This window comes from Cnephaeus nilssonii, assembly GCF_951640355.1.
Source record: "Cnephaeus nilssonii genome assembly, chromosome: 9".
Classification (NCBI taxonomy): Eukaryota; Metazoa; Chordata; class Mammalia; order Chiroptera; family Vespertilionidae; genus Cnephaeus; species Cnephaeus nilssonii.
The window spans coordinates 19,258,662-19,279,874 of record NC_137080.1 but is presented as its reverse complement, the minus strand read 5'-3'; the positions used below and the strand labels follow the sequence as shown (position 1 = coordinate 19,279,874).

At 36.1% G+C, this 21,213-nt stretch overlaps 1 protein-coding gene across 1 annotated transcript in view; it reads right to left on the bottom strand.

The window, feature by feature from the left end:
- The window catches only part of LAMA2 (laminin subunit alpha 2), a 485,095-nt gene that overhangs the window by 197,963 nt on the left and 265,919 nt on the right, over nucleotides 1-21,213 (bottom strand). The window contains exons 15-18 of the mRNA XM_079780407.1: nucleotides 19,448-19,559; nucleotides 13,977-14,090; nucleotides 8,815-8,942; nucleotides 889-975 (exon numbers count right to left, since the gene is read on the bottom strand). Coding sequence (XP_079636533.1) covers nucleotides 889-975; nucleotides 8,815-8,942; nucleotides 13,977-14,090; nucleotides 19,448-19,559 — 441 coding nt within the window. The remainder of the gene's footprint in view (nucleotides 1-888; nucleotides 976-8,814; nucleotides 8,943-13,976; nucleotides 14,091-19,447; nucleotides 19,560-21,213) is intronic.

Sequence of the window (21,213 nt, the reverse complement as noted above, 5' to 3'; positions counted from 1 at the left end):
TCTGGGAGAATGGCCCCTGCTTCGTCCATGCACCCTGGTTGCAATAGGGGTGACGGCTGGCAGGAGGACAGGAGAAGACAGGCAGAGACAGCCCTCTGTGGTGTTAGCTTCCGTGATGATGGTGAAAGCAGGTCACGTCCTCTGCCTCCCATCCTAACCCTGCTCCCTGGGATGACAGCAAAGGGGGCTATTTTCAGTGCTAAAACCAGAGAGGTGTTGTTGTGTTTTGAATGGTATCAAGGGAGAATTCTGTACCATTTTCATACTGAAACTGAAATCCAGAAGAACCCTTTCTTCAGAAAGACTTCAGGAGGGAAAATAATTACACAAATTACATACAATAATATCGATGGCTCCATGGCAAAGCAGCCTAGTGACATCAACAAGAATTACAATGCTGGCTCTGAAGTCCTCAGAAGAGGATATAAATCATGATAATAAGTCACATTTTATTTCTGTTTTCAAGTTATATTTAAGGTAAATTATGAACTACTTGCTAAACTATGAACTACACCATTAAGCCACAATTTAAGGACAAAAAGCTAATTAGAAAGCTAAAAAGAAATGGTGGCCATGTAGGCAGTAAGATAAATCTTAAAGTGCATGACTTTTCCACTTGAGCAATACTTTCTCGGAAGATTGTAGGTTAATGCTTAACTTTTAAGATGAAAACATTAATCACACATTCTCTGGGTGGAGATTTACAGAGAAATTTCTAGAGAATAAATAAACTATAAAAATATAATGTATCTGTTGGACAAGTGTGGTGAGAAACTTTATTTCATTTCCCTGAGTGTGGCGGCGGAGAGTACAAAGAATGATAATGCCTGTGGTGTCATGGCTCCCCGGGCAGAAATCATTTTGAAAGACAGTGGTGCTCACGCTTACCTCTCGCAGCGTGGTCCTGCGTACCCGACAGGGCATTCATCACAGATCAATCCAAGACTCCGGTCTAAATGGCACGTCGGGCTAAAGCTATGTTGATGTTGTTGGGAAACAACAGGGACAAGGGAGAAGCACATACACAAAGTCATTAGCGGCATCTTTTCATTTCTCTTTCTCCAGGACGGCTGTGACAAAAGGATACAGGCTGGTCATTCTCGTCTCATAGACAGAGATTAGGGTCTGGCCAATCGAGGATGAAATAACATTGCTATTTCTGCAGACGTGGATATAGCCCAATAGAGAGCAATATTCCAGTGACATGTTATTAACTGACTTTTGACTCTTCTGGGTCTGTGATCACCAGTAACAAGTGGGACTGTCTGCTTCTTTCTAGGGATTCCCAGGCCTGGCAAAATACAGCCTCGCATTCTTTCTCTCCAGCCAAATCCTTCTGAAATTGAAGCCTCCCAGAAAAATGTTAGAGATTTTGGAAAGTTCAGTATATGGTTGTGGAAGTGGTGGTGGGAATGATGGTGGTAATGGGGTTTCTACTTAAAGTACTGCTACCAAAGGTGTGTGCATGAACATGTGTGCATGCCTTTGTGCATGCATGTGTGTGCACATGTGTGCATGCATGTGTGCAGGCTGCTGCCCATATGTACTCATGGGCAGGCTGTTAACACAGAAGGAAGCCTCCAAAAAGCTTTCACAATAGATCAAGTGTGCAATAATAAAACCAAAGGAACTAAAACAACATTTCCATTTCTCATCTTCTGGCATGTCCCAAAGTTTACCTCTCCTGTTGGACATATTTCCCATGTGGGTCTGAAGGAACAGAGTTGAACACCAAGTCAAAAACCAGCCAAGTAGCTAACTGCATGTTAGCTTTAGCCTTCAACAATGTGTTCAACTCTGGCCACACTTCTTTGCCTTGTGAGAAACACCTCTCAGGCATGAACCCATACCCCAAAATTGACAGATGGCTCTCTGAAGAGCTATCAACCATTTCACATTCTGTAAATTCTGCTGCTCTACCATTTTAAAGGGAAATGCCCCCAATTAATCTTTCTCCTATTCTGTCTTCCCTAAATAGATTTATTTTCTATTATATATGACAGGATAATTCAGTAGAGTCTTGCTTGATGGCCAACTGAATTAGAAAGAGAACAACAAATTAAACATTGCAAGGCCCGGTCTCGTTCCGCTCCTGACACTTGCATGACTTTGGAATACTTTCTTCACTTGTGCAGATCAGATCACTGGTACTATTATGAATAATATTCTTCTGGGTTAACTCACAGCAGCCCTCAAAGATTAAATAATCCTATTTTTTTATAGTAGCAAGCTATCAGAACCAAGTAGTTTTATCATTTTAAACATTTCCACTCAGTGGAAAGTCTAAATGAATCTGTTGAGATATAGAGTGGGGTGGGGGTGGGGAGCTTGGTCTCTGATATCTCGAGTTTACAAATATTACCCAGTTAAAATATTCCACGTGAAGGGGTTCTGGTGGCTGCCATTAACAGCAGAATGAAGACACACCCAGCCTGAGCTCTGTGAGAAGAGAAGCATCTTTTAGAGGCAGCCTGTGGCTTGCCACCTGTGACCCCCAGGGAGCTCACTGTGGGTGAGTTTCTTGGCAGGAGTATGGCTGCACTGAAGAGACAAGGCACATGTAAAAGTGAAAAGAAACAGGATTTCCCTTCCTCACCCCGTGATTTGCTATTGTTTTCACACATAACAAGAAGGACTGGATTTTGACAAATTTAAAAAAATGTGTGTATGCCTTCTTTTAAGATTGGCATTCTATAACTATCTCCTCATCTCTGGAAAAGGTTTCCCACCCACGTGGGACTATAGTGATTGAAGGAAAAACACACCAATTATTTTTTAAAATCCTAAATCTGTTTATCGTAAGTCATGTTAAAGGTGCTTGACAAGGTTTCTGACACTTTAAAACTAGGTATAAAATAGATTTCAATTTTCTAATATATTCATGCATTGCTTAAAGCTGACAGAAGTAAAGCAAAATGCTGTCACTGACAAAAGTCAATACTTTTATTTCCCAGGAAAAATTTAAGCAATGACAATAATATATAAGATTTCATTAGCTCTTTACATTTTCAGAGTGATTTTTGCAAATAATTTTACTGCATTTTCCTCAAATTGTATGAGCTGCTGACATACTTTTCCTTGCCCAAGGTCATAGCTAGGAGAATTTAGCATGGGAACTGAGGCTTCTGAATTCTAATCTTATGCTCTCTTCTCTCTTTATCCAACCAGCATTAAACCTACTTATAAAAGAGTGTGTGTTTAAACTTTTAATCATTTAAATACCTGACAGAATACATTTAAACAAAATGTCCTCATGAAATATAACTGCATTTGTGCCTCAATGTTCTTTAATCAATATAAACTGAGGGTTCACTCCCTGATCACTATAATTGAATATATAGTTATGAAGAAAACGGCATTAAATACCAAAGATGAGAGTGAAAAATACACATGGGAAACAAAAAATGTCTATAGAATTTGGATTGGGAAATGCAACAAATTGATCTGATTTTGGCCAAAATAAGAAGCTAACTGTTCTGTGACAGAACAAGGGAACTGTAAGATCGTTGTTGACTTCAAGTGCTTGCAAGATTATGTCATTTGACTCTAGTTGGCCAGCTCTTCACGGCAGAGGGAGTGTTCTGCTTACTGAAGTATCTACTACATGCCACAGAACCCAAAAAGAGCAAGCATTTCCACAAATAAGTAGAGGAAGAGAAGCTAATTTGGGACTGCATAGTAAAGATATGCACATGGAAATCATTTTTATTAATGGCTGAACATAGAATTTTATATTTATAATGATATGTGTATATGTGTGTGTGTGTGTGTGTGTGTGTGTACTATGTATGAATTTGCTTCAAAAATAATTTAATTCTAGCTACCAATAGATGTACATTAAGATAAAATGAATTGCCTGGGTTATGGGCTTGATCCCCAGTAGGGGGCATGCAGGAAGCAGGTGATCAATGATTCTCTCTCATCATTGATATTTCTATTTCTTTCCCCCTCTCCCTTCCTCTCTGAAATCAATAAAAAAAAATTTTTAAAAGATAAAATGAATCAATAAGGTTAAAGCCAAAAATATCCTGAAAAATCAAATCAAATCAAAGCGCAAAATTTATTTTGTAAGATTATGTTCATTTGGTAGTGGCAGGTCAACATATGGCTTTGAGCTATCTCACAGCTATTGCAAGAGGGAACAAATTGTCTCTTGGGACTAAATATGCCCTTGGTCACTGGCATAACATTTCCATCATTAGGGTTAGACAATCAGGGCATGTTCTGTGTTTTGTAGATACAATAAGGAAGAAGAATTCCTTTTATCTAATTGTAACCTGGAACACTTGGGTAGGGCAAGAGAAACCAAAAGGAATTAGAAGCTGCAAAGGGATGAGAAGGAACAGAGGCCTGAGAGGAAGGGGAGAAAATTGAAGGACTCATTTGCTTCATGATTTCGGTTTGGGCCACATGAATTTTTGACGTTTCTTCACAAGTGTTTTCTTCTTTCAGTTCAGTGATCTCTGTTTTATATATTCTTAGGAAAACCATTAAGTAAACACATGTTTCTTTAATTATCTTCAAATACTATGAAATTTGAATTAATGTCTGTAATTGGGTTTTGTAATTAGAATTGGGTTATTTTCTGTCTTTGAATATTATATTTCTCTAAACCTGGGTTTCTCATTCTGCAAAATGAGGTAATATGATCTACTTAATAAAGTCTTTTATGCTAAAAATGTAGGAAAGAAACTCTTACAGTGGCACAGTAAATCATAGCTGTGATTTAATACTTTAAAATGTTTTGCAAAAGTAGATTGATTTGTTTAAATTCTAAGGTACTTAGTCACCCATTACATAATTAAACTTGCACTTTCTGAGAAGGGAGGCAGGTGTAAACACAAGGAAGGCACACATATCAACTTTTAGCTAATTACTATAGGAAAAGATATCCATGGTTACAAATAAACTCCAATATTTTACTAGCTTAGCACTAGAAAGGCTTATTTCAAGTTCATACTACATAGCTAATGCTTATTAATAGGGAACTCTGTTCCACAGATTCATTCAGATATCAAAGAATGGGCATTTCACCACTTTGCCATGCTGCCGCCTCAAGATGGACTCTCATGACAGAAGAAAGAGCATGGACAACTTCTAATTGCACCTAACCCATTTGCCAGAACTAGTGACATAGCCACAACCCAATTGCAAGAGAGGATGGAAAAGGTGGAGAAGTCCTTGTACCATATGATAAGCATTACTATCTCTATTATTTTCCCATTATTTAAAAAATAAACTGTTTTCTATGAAAAAAATAAACTGCCTGAGTCCTTACATTTGAGTTAGCATAATGGTTGCCAAACCCCAGGGTCATTTTTACAATGAACATTTACAGTTTGTCTAACCTTAAGTTCTATTAACTATTTTTCTTTGCTTCTCATCAATGTCCCTGAAATTGTTTCTATTTCTATAGACCCACTGGAAGAAGAACAGAGAGGTGAATATATGGGTTCTAATATTGGTTCTGCCTCAAGCAAGCTGTATGATCATGATCAAGTCATTTAATTTCTCAGGAGTCTAGTTTTCCATTCTGGTTTATGGAATTAGTATGATAGATCATAATCACCCATATGGACATAAAACTTGGTATAGGAAAGTACTCTAAATTATCTAACACACTCTAAAATTTCTAAAGAATGTTGTTGAATGTTTATTTAAATTTACTTTTTGCCTCAGAATAATATTAGAAAATAATATTTTCTATTAGAACTATGAATTTTAACAATAATTCAATGTGGCCCTGGGGTGAATCCAAGAGTCAGCTCTAGAAGTGGCCCATTCTTTTAGGAAGATAAATTTTAGCATTCCTGATGCACACAAAGAAGTACATATTCATAATATTAGTAGGTAGAATGTATTGAGTGTCTGCCTCTGTCCAGCTTTGTGCCAAGAATGTCTCTAATTTTATTATGTAATTGATGAAAATCTATGATTATAATAACTACTCAAACACATCCGGAGTGTTCAAGGGCAAATAATCATGTGTTATTTTCATAAAATATTTAATCTATAAGCTATGTGATGTCAGAAATTAATTAATATAAAACATTTGAAATATTTACAATTTTATTTGCTTCTCTAGAGATAAATTTCATGATCTAGCGACAATCCATAGCTATAGTATATACATCACCAAGATGAGGCTAAGTAAAGAGCATACACTGTAAATAGTTGATGAAATTTATATATATATAAATTTATATATATATAAATGTGTGTATATATATATATATATATATATATATATATATATATATATATACACACACACACACATACACACACACACACACTAGAGGCCTGGTGCATGACATTATTGCACTAGAGGGTGTGGGTTCCCTCAGCTTGGCCTGTGCCCTTTCGCAGGCCGGGACCCCTCTTCTGGCTGAGTGGCACTCCCCCTGTGGGAGCGCACTGACCACCAGGGGGCAGCTCCTGCATTGAGCGTCTGCCTCCGGGTGGTCAGTGCTCATCATAGCGACCATTTGGTCAATTTGCATATTAGGGTTTTATTATATAGGATATATAATTTAAATATTACATGTTTTTCTATATTTATACATCAAAATAAGTATACCAATACTTATCTCTATCTCCCTACACATCTGTTTTATTTAGCAATGTTATGTAAGAAATTTAGATCCAAAATGCTTGTTATCTATAAGATTTATGATCAGAGATTAAATAGATAAGTCACCAAGGTAAAACCATCATTAAGCTTTAACCTACAGATGAAGGTTGCAGCAATCTCTAGCTGATTTCTTTTTCTTCTTGATATAGCATACAATCATATTCATATCAATATATCCATATTCAATATATTATGTTCAATTTAGTCTTCAGAGTTTAAAATAGCAGTAATGATTATTTTAAAACTTTTAAAAAGGAGACTTCCTCTAAGGTACTGTGTCCCATTATTTAATGATTTTAAAAGAAAACTTAGGTTATTAGATTAAAATAAACTTTTTTTTCATTGCAATTGTGCAGTAAACTATGTTAATTTTCCAAGTTGTTCTAAATTTAAGAGACTTTAGAACATTGGATACAAACTTGCAGGTTTTTATAAATAAGTGAATTATCACTGTCCCCCAAAAATGCCACATTTAAAGCTGGAATTTAAAATAAGGTTACTACTCTATTCCCGATTCTACTTATAAGGGTAAAAGTATGTACATGTAACCATGTTGAAAAATGAAGGATCTTTAAATACTTGGTATAACTGATATTGCTACTATTGACTTATTTTTTTTTTTAAATCTGTATAATCATACAAAATTGGAATACACAAACTTGAGGAAATACACTCATTGGGCCCTGGTACCTCAATCCCTTTGGCACTGATGAATGGTTTTCTATCGCTTGCTGGCTTTCTCTTTCCTTTCAGAAACACTTAGAACCCATTTTAAGGTAGAAGCATAGTAAACAGAGAAGGACGGGCTATGAATGCCAACTATTACCCAAAGTTCTCTCCCTAATGGCCCCTCTGCATTTGTAGTCATGTTGGTCAGACTGGAGGATTAATCCATAAACTCTACATATCCAATTAGTTATGTAATTCTAAAAACGTATTATGCTAAGCTTCATATGGTACTATACATGGCCAGCTCTGCGGGATTGACAGCTGGGCTAGTCCCTATGACTTCCGGCTGAGAAGAAGTGCAACACAAATCAGTGGAGAAAAGCAATCCCTCTGCTTTCTTCAGTGAAAGATAGCGCTGAACAATGGGTTTCGTCTATATTAAGTGACTCTGCAGAATTCATTCAGTCATAGTGAATGAATAGGTTCTCTATTGCATGATATAACCATTCACAAATACACCAGAGAGCAAGGTTCGTGTCAAATTACAGTCAACATAGGCCCCACTAACCATTAACTGTGAAGGGATTTAATTTGTTCTCCTATATTCATTATTTGGCAGTAGCTTTCCCTTTTGCCTTCTTCCGCTTCTATGACACCCTTTGTTGCTAAAGGTTCCTCAGTTTTGTGCCCACCCAGGCTCATACCCTAAACTTTGGAAATGAATTGATCACTAATATACATTAACTCAATTTCCCATTTAATTATTTTTAATGTTATCACTTAAAATGCATTGTATTTGTTAAAGAAGTCTGCAATGTAGGCTGTAGAGGAAGGAAAACACATGGACTTAAAATTCCAACTCTAATATTTTATTTTAAAATATTTTAAGTTTATTTTTTAGAGAGGGATACATCGATTGGCTGTATCTCTCTTACATCTTGTATGCACCCTGGGGTATTGAACTCAGAAGCTTGGCATATGCCCTGCCCAGGAATCTACCCTATGACCTTCCAACCAACTGAGCTACACTGTCCAGGGCACAGCTCTGGTACTTTAGTATTTTATGACTGAGCAAATTACTTGATAATAGTCAGTCCTTATTTTGGGCTCACCATGACCAACGACTGGTTTAGGCGCTTTGTGTATTTTAATTGATGTAATTCTCACAAAAAACTCTGTGTGTGTATATGTGTGCATGTGTGTATGTGTGCATGCGGGCATTTGTATATGTTTGTATAAAATATATCTGTTCTTTGGAGTTAGTTTTGAAATTCTGTTTGACTTCCATCTTTATTTACTAAATCAACAAAACTATAGCTAAAGTATTCAAAATTCTGCAGAATAAATAGAGATAACTTTAAATATTTTATATTTTAAACATATTACATTCCCAAGAAACTTATGCATCTATTTATCGTTTATGTGTGACAAGAGAAAGGGTACATTCCATATAAAAATGCACTTACAGAACTGGATGCCCAACTCTTTAGAGAGGTAAGTTTGTTACTCACTTATTTGATGGGATATTGAGTGGACAGGCACAGGGCTGACAATCTTCAGCAGTTCCTTTGGTAGGATCACCATAGAAACCAGGAAGACATTTATTGCAATATGGGCCACCTGTGTGATCTCTACAGTTCTGAGAAAGAAATGTACATCAAAGTTTATTATTTTGGTCTCAAGCAACATGTTACCAAAAATAGGTCTTCAGAGTCATTAGTCTGTTCCCTGCCAGGAATAATAATTTTCCACATTAAATGGTCAATTTTACAGCTGGGAAATAGCATTAGAAGTTAATTTAATACATGCTAATTTCAGCATATGCAACTTATGAAAAGATGATTGAAATTAATTACGGTTTTTTTGTCATAATGCAAATCTTATGTCCTTCTTTCTTTAGATTAAATTTTTTTTCTTGAGGAAATACATGTGCTTGTTCATGCACATGTAAGTATGTATAGTCATAGAGACTGAATAAAATATGTTAAATGGGAACTGTAGCTGATTCTAGGTAAAAATTCAATTGTTCAGCTTAAAACTGCTGATTTAATGAGAACTGTGGCTAATCAAACATATCCTCTGGGACTATAACCCTCTTACTTCAGAGATTAACTTGGACCTCAGTGGGCTCTGGTGAATTGCACAATGCATTAATGTATTACATCTGTGAGGAGCTGGTTTGACGCATATTAAACAATGAGAATATTGAAAAAATTTTTAAATATATTCCAATACATATTGAAACCACAAGGCACATAACAATTTCCCTAAGACAATTTTTTAAAAACTAAAACAGCATTTTTCTATCAACTAGCAGTTATTAAACCCAGGTTCTTTTCAAAAATAAAAAAAAATAATTTATATCTTGATTTCTTCATGTTAATTAAAGTACATTTATCAATTCAGGCTGTGCTCACAAAACTCATCAAGACTGGTTTAAAGGTGAACAATTGAGTTAATCAAGCAGCAGGATTAGCTACAAAACTTTCGATAGCAAAATTTGATAAATTTGTATCATGTTTTGGCATCATGCAGACATAACTTAATTCTTCGGTCTCCAATGGTACAATAAAACATATCTAATGCTTATTAAATATCATATAGTATGGATTCATTATGACTAAAACAAATTTTTAATTTTACAAACATTTATGATTATAATTTTTTCTCATGTTGAAAAGAGTTCCTCAGAGCTTATGGGTGTAAAAACTTTATTGTTATGATCAATAACCAAATAGGAAATAGCTAAAATATAAATTCATTTTAAACTAAAGTAAAATGGATGACCATTGTGATAGCCACCCTAATTTAATGAAAATCCTAAATTATTATTTACTTCAGTATATCTTTTAAGTATATATTTCAGTATATTTCAAAGAAGTTCAATTTTAATTACATTTAAGGAGTGGATTTAATAAAAACACACAGAAATACACACTTTTGAACATAGCTTGTTATGTTCCCCAGGGAGAGAAACAGATTCTTTATCGAGCAGAAGATATTAAATGAAAATGCAATCATTTAACTCTCTGAACCTCTCACTTTCATTCTGCAAAATGAGGGAGCTAAAGCCCATGATTTATGGAGTTTTCAAACTCTGAAATCCCATGACAGTTTCACAACCACAGGTGAAGAGGTAATTCTTTAGTATCTGGTTATACTAGAAAGTTGGTTTTTCTTTAAGGTATTTTAAATTCTGTCTCGAATTTATTTAGTAACCCTCTTTCCAAGATAGCATAGAAGTTAACTTCACTATCAACAATTGTCTAAATAAGCATATTTTGATGGAATATGCAAACCATGATTCAGTTTGAAGAAAGGCTTTCTTCTTTGACTTCATCTCTGTATTAGTTCCTTTCAGTTTCCAGGTTTAGCTCACATTGTCTATTACTAAAAAAAATGTATGTTTTTGCAATGATCTTTGCCTATTATCATAATGACATGATCAAAATGATTTCTTCAAAGACTTAGGGGTTTTAAAAAATAAAATCATAAAACTGATTGTCTTAACCTTGTTGAAAATGGTATTTCCAAAACTTCACTGGAAATCTGTACAACTCAGAGACGCTGTTTGTTTACTGATTTAAAGGAGAAATAATATGTAGCAGCTTCTTATATTTCCTAATGTCATATTTCATTTCATGGAAATAATAAAATCAATCTTAAAACTCAAGTGTCTTTGCAATTATAACTATAAAGTTGCTTTAGATAACAACATACTGGAAATCAAGATGTAAAAGATAAAAGGTTCGCTCTGATGACTTTACTCTGGTTATTTTTACAGATGTCCTGCTACACAAGTGGTTTCCAAATGTCTGTTCACATCACATAGCACAAGAACACTGAGAAGGAGAGAGTACACAATCTTCTCATGTGGCTCTGAATGTTTCCTGGGTCACTTCAAATGGACTTTGAGTTAAAATGACTTTTTCATATAGGTCCACACTATAACAGAGGTATAGGTTTTGAACTAATATAAAAATCTATTTTAGTTAATTTCTAATCAGATTTAAAAGCCAAGGTAACTCAAAAATAGTTTATCTGTAAATTTCATAACTTATCTTTTTCATGCTAGGGGAAAAGATCTATATATATAAAAAGGCAGTGACCTTAATGACCAAAGGTCCAACCTAACACTGAAAATCAGTCCTGCAGTCAGTGCTGGGTTGCCGTGGCAACCCAGCACTGACTGCGGCTGCTGTTGCGGGTGTAGCGACCCAGCACTGACTGCTGAGGGGGCTGCAGATCAGGCCCGGAGAGAGGCCTGGAGAGAGAAGCAGGGTCTGATCCGAAGCCTCCATGGCAGCTGTTGATCAACCGTTGCCTCTCTATTTCTCTCTGGGCCTGGGCAGCAGCGTGCCTCTCTTTCTCTCTGGGCCTCCATGGGGGCTGCTGATCAGCCCTACCTCTCTGATCAGGTCCGAAGATAGGCCCGGAGACGCTGACTGGAATAGAAACCAACCAATCAGAACTAAACCACGGTGAACAGTGAGGAGCCAATGGCTGCCTAGGAGGCAGAGCTTTTGACACTGACTGGCATAGAAACCAACCAATCAGAACCAAATCTGGGTGAACTGCAAAGGCAGAGCCTAATGTGGGGGCTGAGGAGGGGTTTTAAGGCAGTTGAGGGTGAGATCAGGCCAGCAGGGGAGGGCAGTTTGGGGCGAGATCAGGCCGGCAGGGGTAGGGCCATTGGGGGCAAGATCAGGCCAGCAGGGGAAGGCAGTTGGGGGTGAGATCAGGGAGGTAGGGGAGGGTTTTAGGGGCAATCAGGCAGTCAGAGGCAGTTAGGGGCGATCAGGCGAGCAGGGGAGAGCAGTTGGGGGTGAGATCAGGCCAACAGGGGAGGGCCCTTGGGGGCGAGACCAGGCTGGCAGGGGAGGGCAGTAGGGGGCAACCAGGCCAGCAGGGGAGGGCAGTTGGGGGCAAGATCAGGCCGGCAGGGGAGGGAGGGCAGTTAGGGGTCATCAGGCAGGCAGAGGCAGTTGGGGGCAAGATCAGGCTGGTAGTGGACAGCAGTTGGGGGTGAGATCAGGCTGTCGTGGAGGGCAGTTAGGGGCGATCAGACAGGCAGGCAGAGGCAGTTAGAGTGATCAGGCAAGCAGGCAGGCAGAGATGTTAGGGGAGATTGGGTAGGCAGGCAAAGGGTTTAGGGGCAATCAGGCAGGCAGGAAGAGGCAGTTAGGGGCCATCAGGCAGGCAGACAGAGGCAGTTAGGGGCCATTAAACATTTCATTAGTAGAAAGCCTCAAATAACCTTTGCTCCCTTCCTTTCCCCCTCCTAAAAATATGTTGAATGACACTATTTTATTCTTAAAAAAAAAAAAAAAAGACTTCTATCCTTAGAAATATCACAAAACCAAATGGGCCAACAGAATGATCTGATTTAATACTAATGAACTCAACATGAAATATTACTTTGAGAACATTCCATGTCTGGTACCACGATATTTTTATTTTTGTCTTTCTAGGTTTAAAGAAAGCAAATCCGTATTCATTATGAGCTGAAATTTCCTATTGCAAGTTAGTGAAGGTATTTAAAGGTAACAATATTTTCCCCAAGGTACATTTTAAAAGTCTTATGGTATAATTAGAATCAAAATCACTTAGTCTTTCTATTCATAAAAATGCCATTTTAAAAATCTACTGCTCTACAAATTAAGACTATTATGTTTTATACTGCAATGCAATTAAACAATCTAATATAAGAAAACAAAGAGCATCAATAGTTCTAAATGCCAAATTACATAGAAACAAAAGCCTTGAATTTTCATTTTGGATTTTTCCCAGATGCTTTTAAGTAGAAGAAAAAGGGACGAAATGAGTAAGAGAAAGAGAGCACATTAAGAAATACAGAAAACACAGTCTGCCTGAAATTCTACAGGGAAATGAGAGTATGATATCCTCCTAAACTGACACCGTTTCAAATTGTGTTTCTGTAAGACTAATGAAATGAGAAGTGTTGTTTCAAGCTTCGTGCCATGTCAGACAATATAAAACTAACATGCCCTTGAGTTGATCAGAATGGTCTAAATTCTCCAATCCAAAGCCTTCTTACCAGGATAGAAAGTGCTCTTTGTAGAGCTGTTTTTCTTGTTAAAAGTGTAGACTTAATTGTAAGAGTAAACAGCTCTGATGAATATGTATTGCATATATTTATTATTTTAATCTATATATGATGCCTTGTATTTAGTTAAATGCTGCAATTTAAAAATAAACATACACGCAGTATGCTCTCATTTTCAAAGTCAAGACAAACAAACAAATTGTGGCTATTGCATAGGTTATCTTTTACTTTCCATGCTATGGGGATACAAATCATTTCCTGTTAGAGAAGTACGGTCTATGTTTGGTAGATTTATGGAGGGGATTAAAACCATGCATTTTCATGGTAGATGTGTACCTTAGTCATTAGTTACATTTTATTTTGATGTACCTGATCCTAATTCAATTTTTAGCCTAATAGGAAGAAACACTTCCTAATACCTGTTATTCTGGGAGAGCACATATGAAAGAGCATTCTCAACTTCCAACCCAGTTCAATATAAAGATCTCTGTCAAATCACTTCTTGACTCAAGTGTTTTAGGTCACGAAGGTATTGATTGAAGTGCAGGGCCTGTGGAGCTGATTTCAGCCTTGTCAGTCAGCATCCACAAAGAAGAAAGCACTTACCAGGCATTCTGCAGTGATGTCATCACAGGAATCCGCATGACCAAAGCATTGGCAAGGTTCACAGATGCCACCAAAAATAGTGCCGTTAACTCGTCTGTGCCTAGGCCAACAAGACTAAAACAAAGATAATGTTTCAAGTCAGTCTCAGGAATTTAAAAAAAATTTTTTTTGGTCTTATATGGGTAAAGAAAAATATTTAGGCAGCAAACTCAACAAATGTGCTTGTCAAAGCTTTGCTGAGTTATTGAAACATTGCTACAGAGCTATTCCTCCTGACATTGGAGCTTCGTACTGACCTTAGCGTTATTGGCAGGTATGAGATTAGAGGAAGCATTAGCTTGGAGTCTCTTCTGAAACAGCAAAATAAAGCAGAGATATAAAGAATTGAAATGTGACAGTCTTGAAGTAAAAAGCACAGACAAAAAAAGAAGGAAAAGTACTGGAAATAAAAGCAGCCAACATGAAAGGATTCTTGAAAGAACCTTAGCCTACCTTGGCAACTAATGTCAACCCAAGGAATGTTGATTCTCTGGAATGCACTACCTTTCCCACATACTAACTACCCTTAACTCCACCACTTTCAGAAAATCTTCGCAATAATTTGGAAGGCAACCCACTCTTACATTTGATTACATACACTGCTAACTTCTCCACATACATAAATCATATATTTTATTCTCAATTTCCTTCATCCTATTATCCTTTATCAATTTTACACAAAAAAGTCTATGATTTATTTATTATACACTCCCTTCATGTTTTGTTTTATGGTAGTATCCTACTAGAACTTTATATTCATTATTTTTTTAAGTATGAAACACTTTACCAGATAAAACCAGAATTCTTATTTAAAAAGGATATTTGGGTCTTAGAATACCTGTGTGTCCATGCCAGCTCTAAGACCACCATCTCCCTTAACTAAGTTTCCCTTCTGTGGGGGTTACTACAAACTGGCTGTCCTCTAGGAGCTTATGATCTCCCCCAAATTATAACTGCATTCTGTGGGTGATTTACTTTATTTCTGGATGGTTAGCTACAACATAATATTTCATGAAAAGGTCTTTTTTCCTTAGTTGAAATGAAAACAAGAGAGAAATCACTGAAGTAATAAAGTATATAGAACTGTGTTGTGTATTGTTAGAAATGTTCCTTCTGCCGGAGGAGCTGAGGACTCTTAAATTTGAACACTGATAACAAACACATAAAAAAATGATGTGCCAATACTTCACATCTGAAAGAAAAGCAAAAGCAACCTTCCTCTTCATCGGGCAGTACAAAAAAGAAGGTGTCAATTTTTTGTCCCTTCTAATAATTTCTCCCTGTTAATTTTTGCTACCCTATAGGTTCATTGTAGAAGAGGTTTTCTTCTGTGATATGTATTTCTAAAAACTGGGAAGCTACATATCCAGAAAGGGGTAGAAATTAAGGGTGTTGATATCAGAGAGAGAACTGACCTATTGTTTTTAAGACAAATAATCATGGAATTATTATTTATAAGCTTTATTTTATACTCATACCCAAACCTCTTAAACTTCCAAACTCCTCAGCTCTCTCTCTTAGCCAGTGATTTCATCGCATTAGCCACAGAGACACTGGAAGCTAATGGAAGCCATCTTTCCACTACTAAGTCCAAAAGCACAGGTGTAAATCGCCATTGGTCATATTCCCCTCCAGAACAATGGGGGCAGGGCATGCAGGGTCCCTCATCCTCTCAAAGGAATATTGTCCCACTGGTGATCTGTATCCCATTATCTATCCACAGTTAGACCAGACAGATATGCAAAGTTCCATATCGTCTTCCCAATATTCCCTCTGTGCTGCATCAGTAACAGCTTTCTTTTCTATTGGATCACTATTATCAGCTCAAAAAATGATCGATTATCCTCATCAAAACTTAACAGAAATAGCAAAAAATGACAAAATTAGTTCCTTAATATCCAATAGCTTTCCAGTTACTTGCCTGCCTCTTTTTTTTTAGTAAAACTCCTCTAAATTGTTTTTCTTCCTCACTTCCCTTTCATGCTGCTTTCCCCCCCCCTCCCCCCATTCTAATCCATCTTGTGCTGCCACCACTCATGGAACACTGCTCTTGTCTGTGTCACCAAATTTCAGGTAGCCAAATCCAAGGGACAAGTCTCCAATTACATTTTATCTGGCCTCTCAACATTGGTTTAGTCGATTCCTTTCTCCTTCAACACCCTCTTCTTGTAACTCTCATGACATCCCAGTCCCCAAGTTTCTGCTTTCCCTTTGCTGTCTCTTCTGTCTCTGCTCCACTTCTCCTTGTCAGAAGCTCCTGGGGAGTGAGTCACTTTTCTCTTTTTTATCACACTCTCTCCTAGCCAATTGTATGCAGTCACACCATTGAAGAGGCTTCCAAATGCGTATCTTTAGACCAGACAGATATGCAAAGTTCAAGAGCTACGTATTCTAACTTTACATTGAAATCTGTACTTCACAGGCTTCTCAAATCTAGTATTTCTAGAATGGGCTGCTTATTTCAGCTACCCTCTAGCTCAGTAAATGGCACCACATCCAATTCCGCAAGCTAGCAATCTGACCCATTCTTAAACTATTTTTCTTTTAACTTTCCTTTGGCATGTAGTGTATCGTAAGTCCTACTGGTTCTGCTATCAAAATATACATAGAATAAACACTTCTTTCTACCTTGCCTGCCATTATTCCAACAAAAACTATTACTATAACTATCTTCTGTCACAAAAGTGTATCAACTATTCTTGCTCTCTATACTATGTTTTCATACTGTAGTTATAAAAACTTTTTCAAAAAACATAACGCAGATCATGGTACCACTCAGCTTAAAGCCTTCCATTGATTTTCCATTGCACTTATAATCAAGTCCCATGTATGCAAAGCTCTGAATGGCCTGGCTGCTCCAATCACATCTGTGCCACTCTCTCCCCTTGCTTGCTCAGCTCCAGCCATACTTGCATCCTTTCAGGTGCTTGCAGGCTCCAAGCTCTATTCCACTTTTTCATCAGTTCCTTTTACATAGATGTTTCCATCTCAGAGAGCCTTTCCTGAGAGCCATTTAAAAAGTAGTCCCTTCCATCTAATCTTCCGACACCCATTCTCAGTACTTCTAATGAGGCACCTGTTTATTTTCTTCGTGGAATTTATCGCATGTGTTTAAATCTATTTTCTGGCATGTTATCTAGCCTTCCCCTAAATGTAATGCCCTGGAGGGCAGGGACCATATCTGTATTTCTCATCACAGTATCATCCATGTCTAGGATCTTGATTATCTCAGAACGCATGGTCACCAATATATGTTAGCTAAATGAAAATATGGACACTTCTAATGAGGTGTTTAATATTTCTATCATACACAAGAGGAAACTGAGTTCAAATGCTTCTTTTTATTCAGTATCCCACTTTGCTTTCACTTCCTCACCTGTCCCACCTGTCAAGTGAAATAAATTATGGTGATACTTTAGAAAACAGAAAATATTTGAAAGACAAACTGTAGAGGAACATATAACTCGAGTAGAAATGAGAAAAAGTGATTCTGAATAAACATTGTGACCCCAAGTGAAATAAAAGAGGATCATTTTATAATGGAGTCACTTAATTTTTTTCTAGCAACCTAGAATTAATTAAGTTCTTAAAGGGTACGTGGATATTAGTGTTAACAAAACTAGAGCGTCTGGCCTTATGAACTCAGTAAAAAAAAAGCAAATAAAATCAGGAAAGAATAGGAATAAATAATAGTGAATCTAGGGATAGGAAGTTTTGATAAAGAAAAGAAGGTGTTATTAGAGAGATGAAATATGAAAGTCTGCGAGAAACGCTAGAGCTCCAGAATTTATCATCTGATTCAATGAAATTATTATTTTTGTAGACTTCAAAATAACTTTATTTATCAAACAATTATTGTGTGAGAGGCACAGGTAGCTTTTATTATCCCTCCTCTTTGTTCTGATACTTGCATACTTCTCTTTTCCTGCCTAATTGTTACCATTATTTAGCATGCAATTTGAGGTTTTTTCACTTCAGGATACTTTCGGTGACATCTCTCTCCACTGGAATTGCTCACCTCTTTGAATGATTATTGCACTTATGTTCTGCACCACTTACTGGTCTCTTAATTATATAGTGCTGTGATCCAATTTTTCATAAGTATTTATTCTTTCTCCCTAAACAGATTGTTAGGTCTTGAAGGATAGGGATTCTGATGTAATCTTCTTGATAATCCCCTCAGCATCTAGTGCATAATTTACCAAAGATTCTCAATAATTTTTTTTAGAAGAGAGTAAAGAAGAAATGAAAAGTATAGCCAATTAAACAATTCTAATATGCAGACAATTTTATATTCCATGGGCATTTGGCACTTGTATAAAGGATGATGAAGGGTTCTGAGAATTACTAATGGGGGAATAAGTGCTAAAGCAAGAATAGGATCAAGGAATTTATTATCCCAATTGAAACAGAAACTTTAAGGTTCAAAGAGAGCTTTCTGGTTTGAAATAAAAACTGCTAGGCTCTTAACAAAAGAATATGTTTCATCAAATACAGCAAGTATTTTACATGCAAAGTCAAATTTGCATCGACAGAGTTAATTCATTTCAAGTATTTTTTTTTCTCTCTTGACATGAATTTTAAAAAAGTGAGTACTTCAATGAATTACATTTAGTTTTATTCTAGGTAGGTAAATCGGAGCCCAGTTAAAGAAAACACATTTTGCCACAAATATGAATCTAAAGCCTGTGTATCCTCTTGAAGCGCGCATTATTTCAGAGCACAAGAGAACTGACAAGGCAGGCAGTGCCTAGAGTATTTCTATAAATGGCATAATGGGTAGTGTGCTGAAGTGGAACATCTTGGTACACTCAAATGATTCCTTAAAGGCTTCATTTTTAAAGAACTTAAGCTCCTATTTATCTGCAAGCCATGCTCTCTGTCAGGGAATTGGTGTTTGCAGTTTTTGACCAGGTTTTAAATAAAATCAATTTTCAAACTACCTAAATAAAATACATAGAAGTAAATAAAAATTATTACCTTAAAATGACATACTGGTATTAAGTAAGAAACATTAATATCCTTGTGAATCTAGAATATTGAGACAACAATAAACATATCAAACTTTAGCTACTAAACAAATCAAAGACCTGTGGGGAATTTCTTCCATATATTATGTTCTTGACATTTTAAAGATAGTGTCCTTTAGATGATTGCAATTTTTCTGTATTCTTAAGAATAAAGTAGAGAAAGAGTAAGGCACAAAAGATTAAAAAACGAAGAAACAATTTCAAGAAGACATTATGTGAGTTGCACTCTATTTGAAAGCCATGACTTTTTGGCAGACAGTCAAATTTCTTCTTTAAGTAATATACTGTCATTTGATTCTGCAATCTTTGATATAAAAAGACTAGACTCTTTTTAGAACAGTTTATTGAAAGAAATGATGAAGGAACTTAGAATGCACTGAGGATATATTCTTGCAAACTTACTTCACAAGAGGATCCAGTGTACCCTGGTGGACACTGACAGACTTCCACAGCTGACGCAAAGCTTCCATCGGTAGGATAGGGAACAGCAGAGTCAAGGCCAACAGAGCTCAACCTGGGGCAGAAGGAAAAAGAGATGGTAAATAAGTAAACAAGCTCCTAGGTATTATATAGCTGAAGGAATAGTACAGTAACAATAAGGTAAATATAAGCAAATTATCTGCCTTTAGAAAGAAGGCTAAATAATATCCGTAACTTGAAGCTCTAGTCATTCGTTGTATTAGGTAAAGTCTGCTCAGTTTATAGTGTGCACAACCACTACCACAATGGCATGCTGAAAAGTTATGAGAACATTCTTGCTCATTTTTTGTTTTTTTTGGGCTGTGTTTTGATTTACTCTGTTTTTATTTTTTATTTTTTGTTTGTTTGTTTGGAGAGAGTTCAAGATCACATATTTGAAAAGGTTTCTAAAACAGAAAACATTAATATAACGGATTTAAGTTAACATTTAAACTAGAAAATCAGGAGGCAATAGGAATAAATTAGAGAAAGAACATGGAACACATGATTTAAAAATGGAGGAAAAAGTAAAAAAAATATATATTCAGTATGAGCCATTGAATTGGAAGAAAAGATAGAAGAAGAAAGGGAAAATAAATAATCTTGATTTCTTTTTCTCAAAAAGAAATCTGTACGTTGGTAGGTAAAAGTCAAATATTCTCAAATGTTCAGTGAATTAGTTAATTTGTTTTGGGCCTAAATTGAATTCATTGTTTTCTGTGTCTATGGGTTTTATTATATTGATACTCCTTTACAGTCTGGTGATTTTAACAGAGTGATTTGATATTAGTTATTATTTTGGGTCACAGCTAGTTTGGCTAAATTGAAAAAATGCTGTTACATAAGTTGTATACAATACACACACACAAATATATATATATATATATATATATATATATATATATATATATATATATATATTTGTGTGAGACTATATATATATATAGTCTCTGACATTTACCAGTTCTTAATCTCTCTAGGCTTCAATGTTGTCATCTATGTAATGGATAATATGAGTCCGTAAATCATGAGCTTGGTTAAAGGATTAAATTAAGTAATAAATATAAAGTTCTTGATATAAGATATAACATGTAGTTGATTATTAATTAGTAGGCATTTTATATTTGCATTAACTGTAGAAATAGAATAGAAATGACTGCACGAGTAGTATAAGAAATACTATTTGTATCCCTCAAACTAGCTTTTCGTCATTTTAACAAATTAAATAAATTTCAAACTTAAGAACATTATTAAATGGCTGCTATTGATGCATAATGATAATACTGGTTTTCAAAATGATTGATAGACCTCCATATCACATAATATGACATCCTTTAAGCATAAGAAGGATGCAATTGACTTTTGCTATGGCAGGCATTTTTACTTCTTTTCTCAAGACTGGTGGTAGATTTTAATTGAATGGCAATTCATAATTAACAAAAAGTTTTAGGAAAGTAAGTGTTTCTTTAAAAGTGACAACCTTTCCAAAGCTGTAAATTTTTCAGCAAACAAGTTTCTAAATCTATAGTTTTTACCTCCATTTACCAATCTTAGTCCTTTGATAGTACCTTGAAATATGCATGAATCCATACATGATCAGGAAGTAGAAAAGGAAAACCAAGTTTAAATCCCAGAAAATAGGCATTTGGACAGGGAAGCCAGGTGCTAAAATTGTTAGCTGGCATCCTCTACAGACAAGCAGATTATCT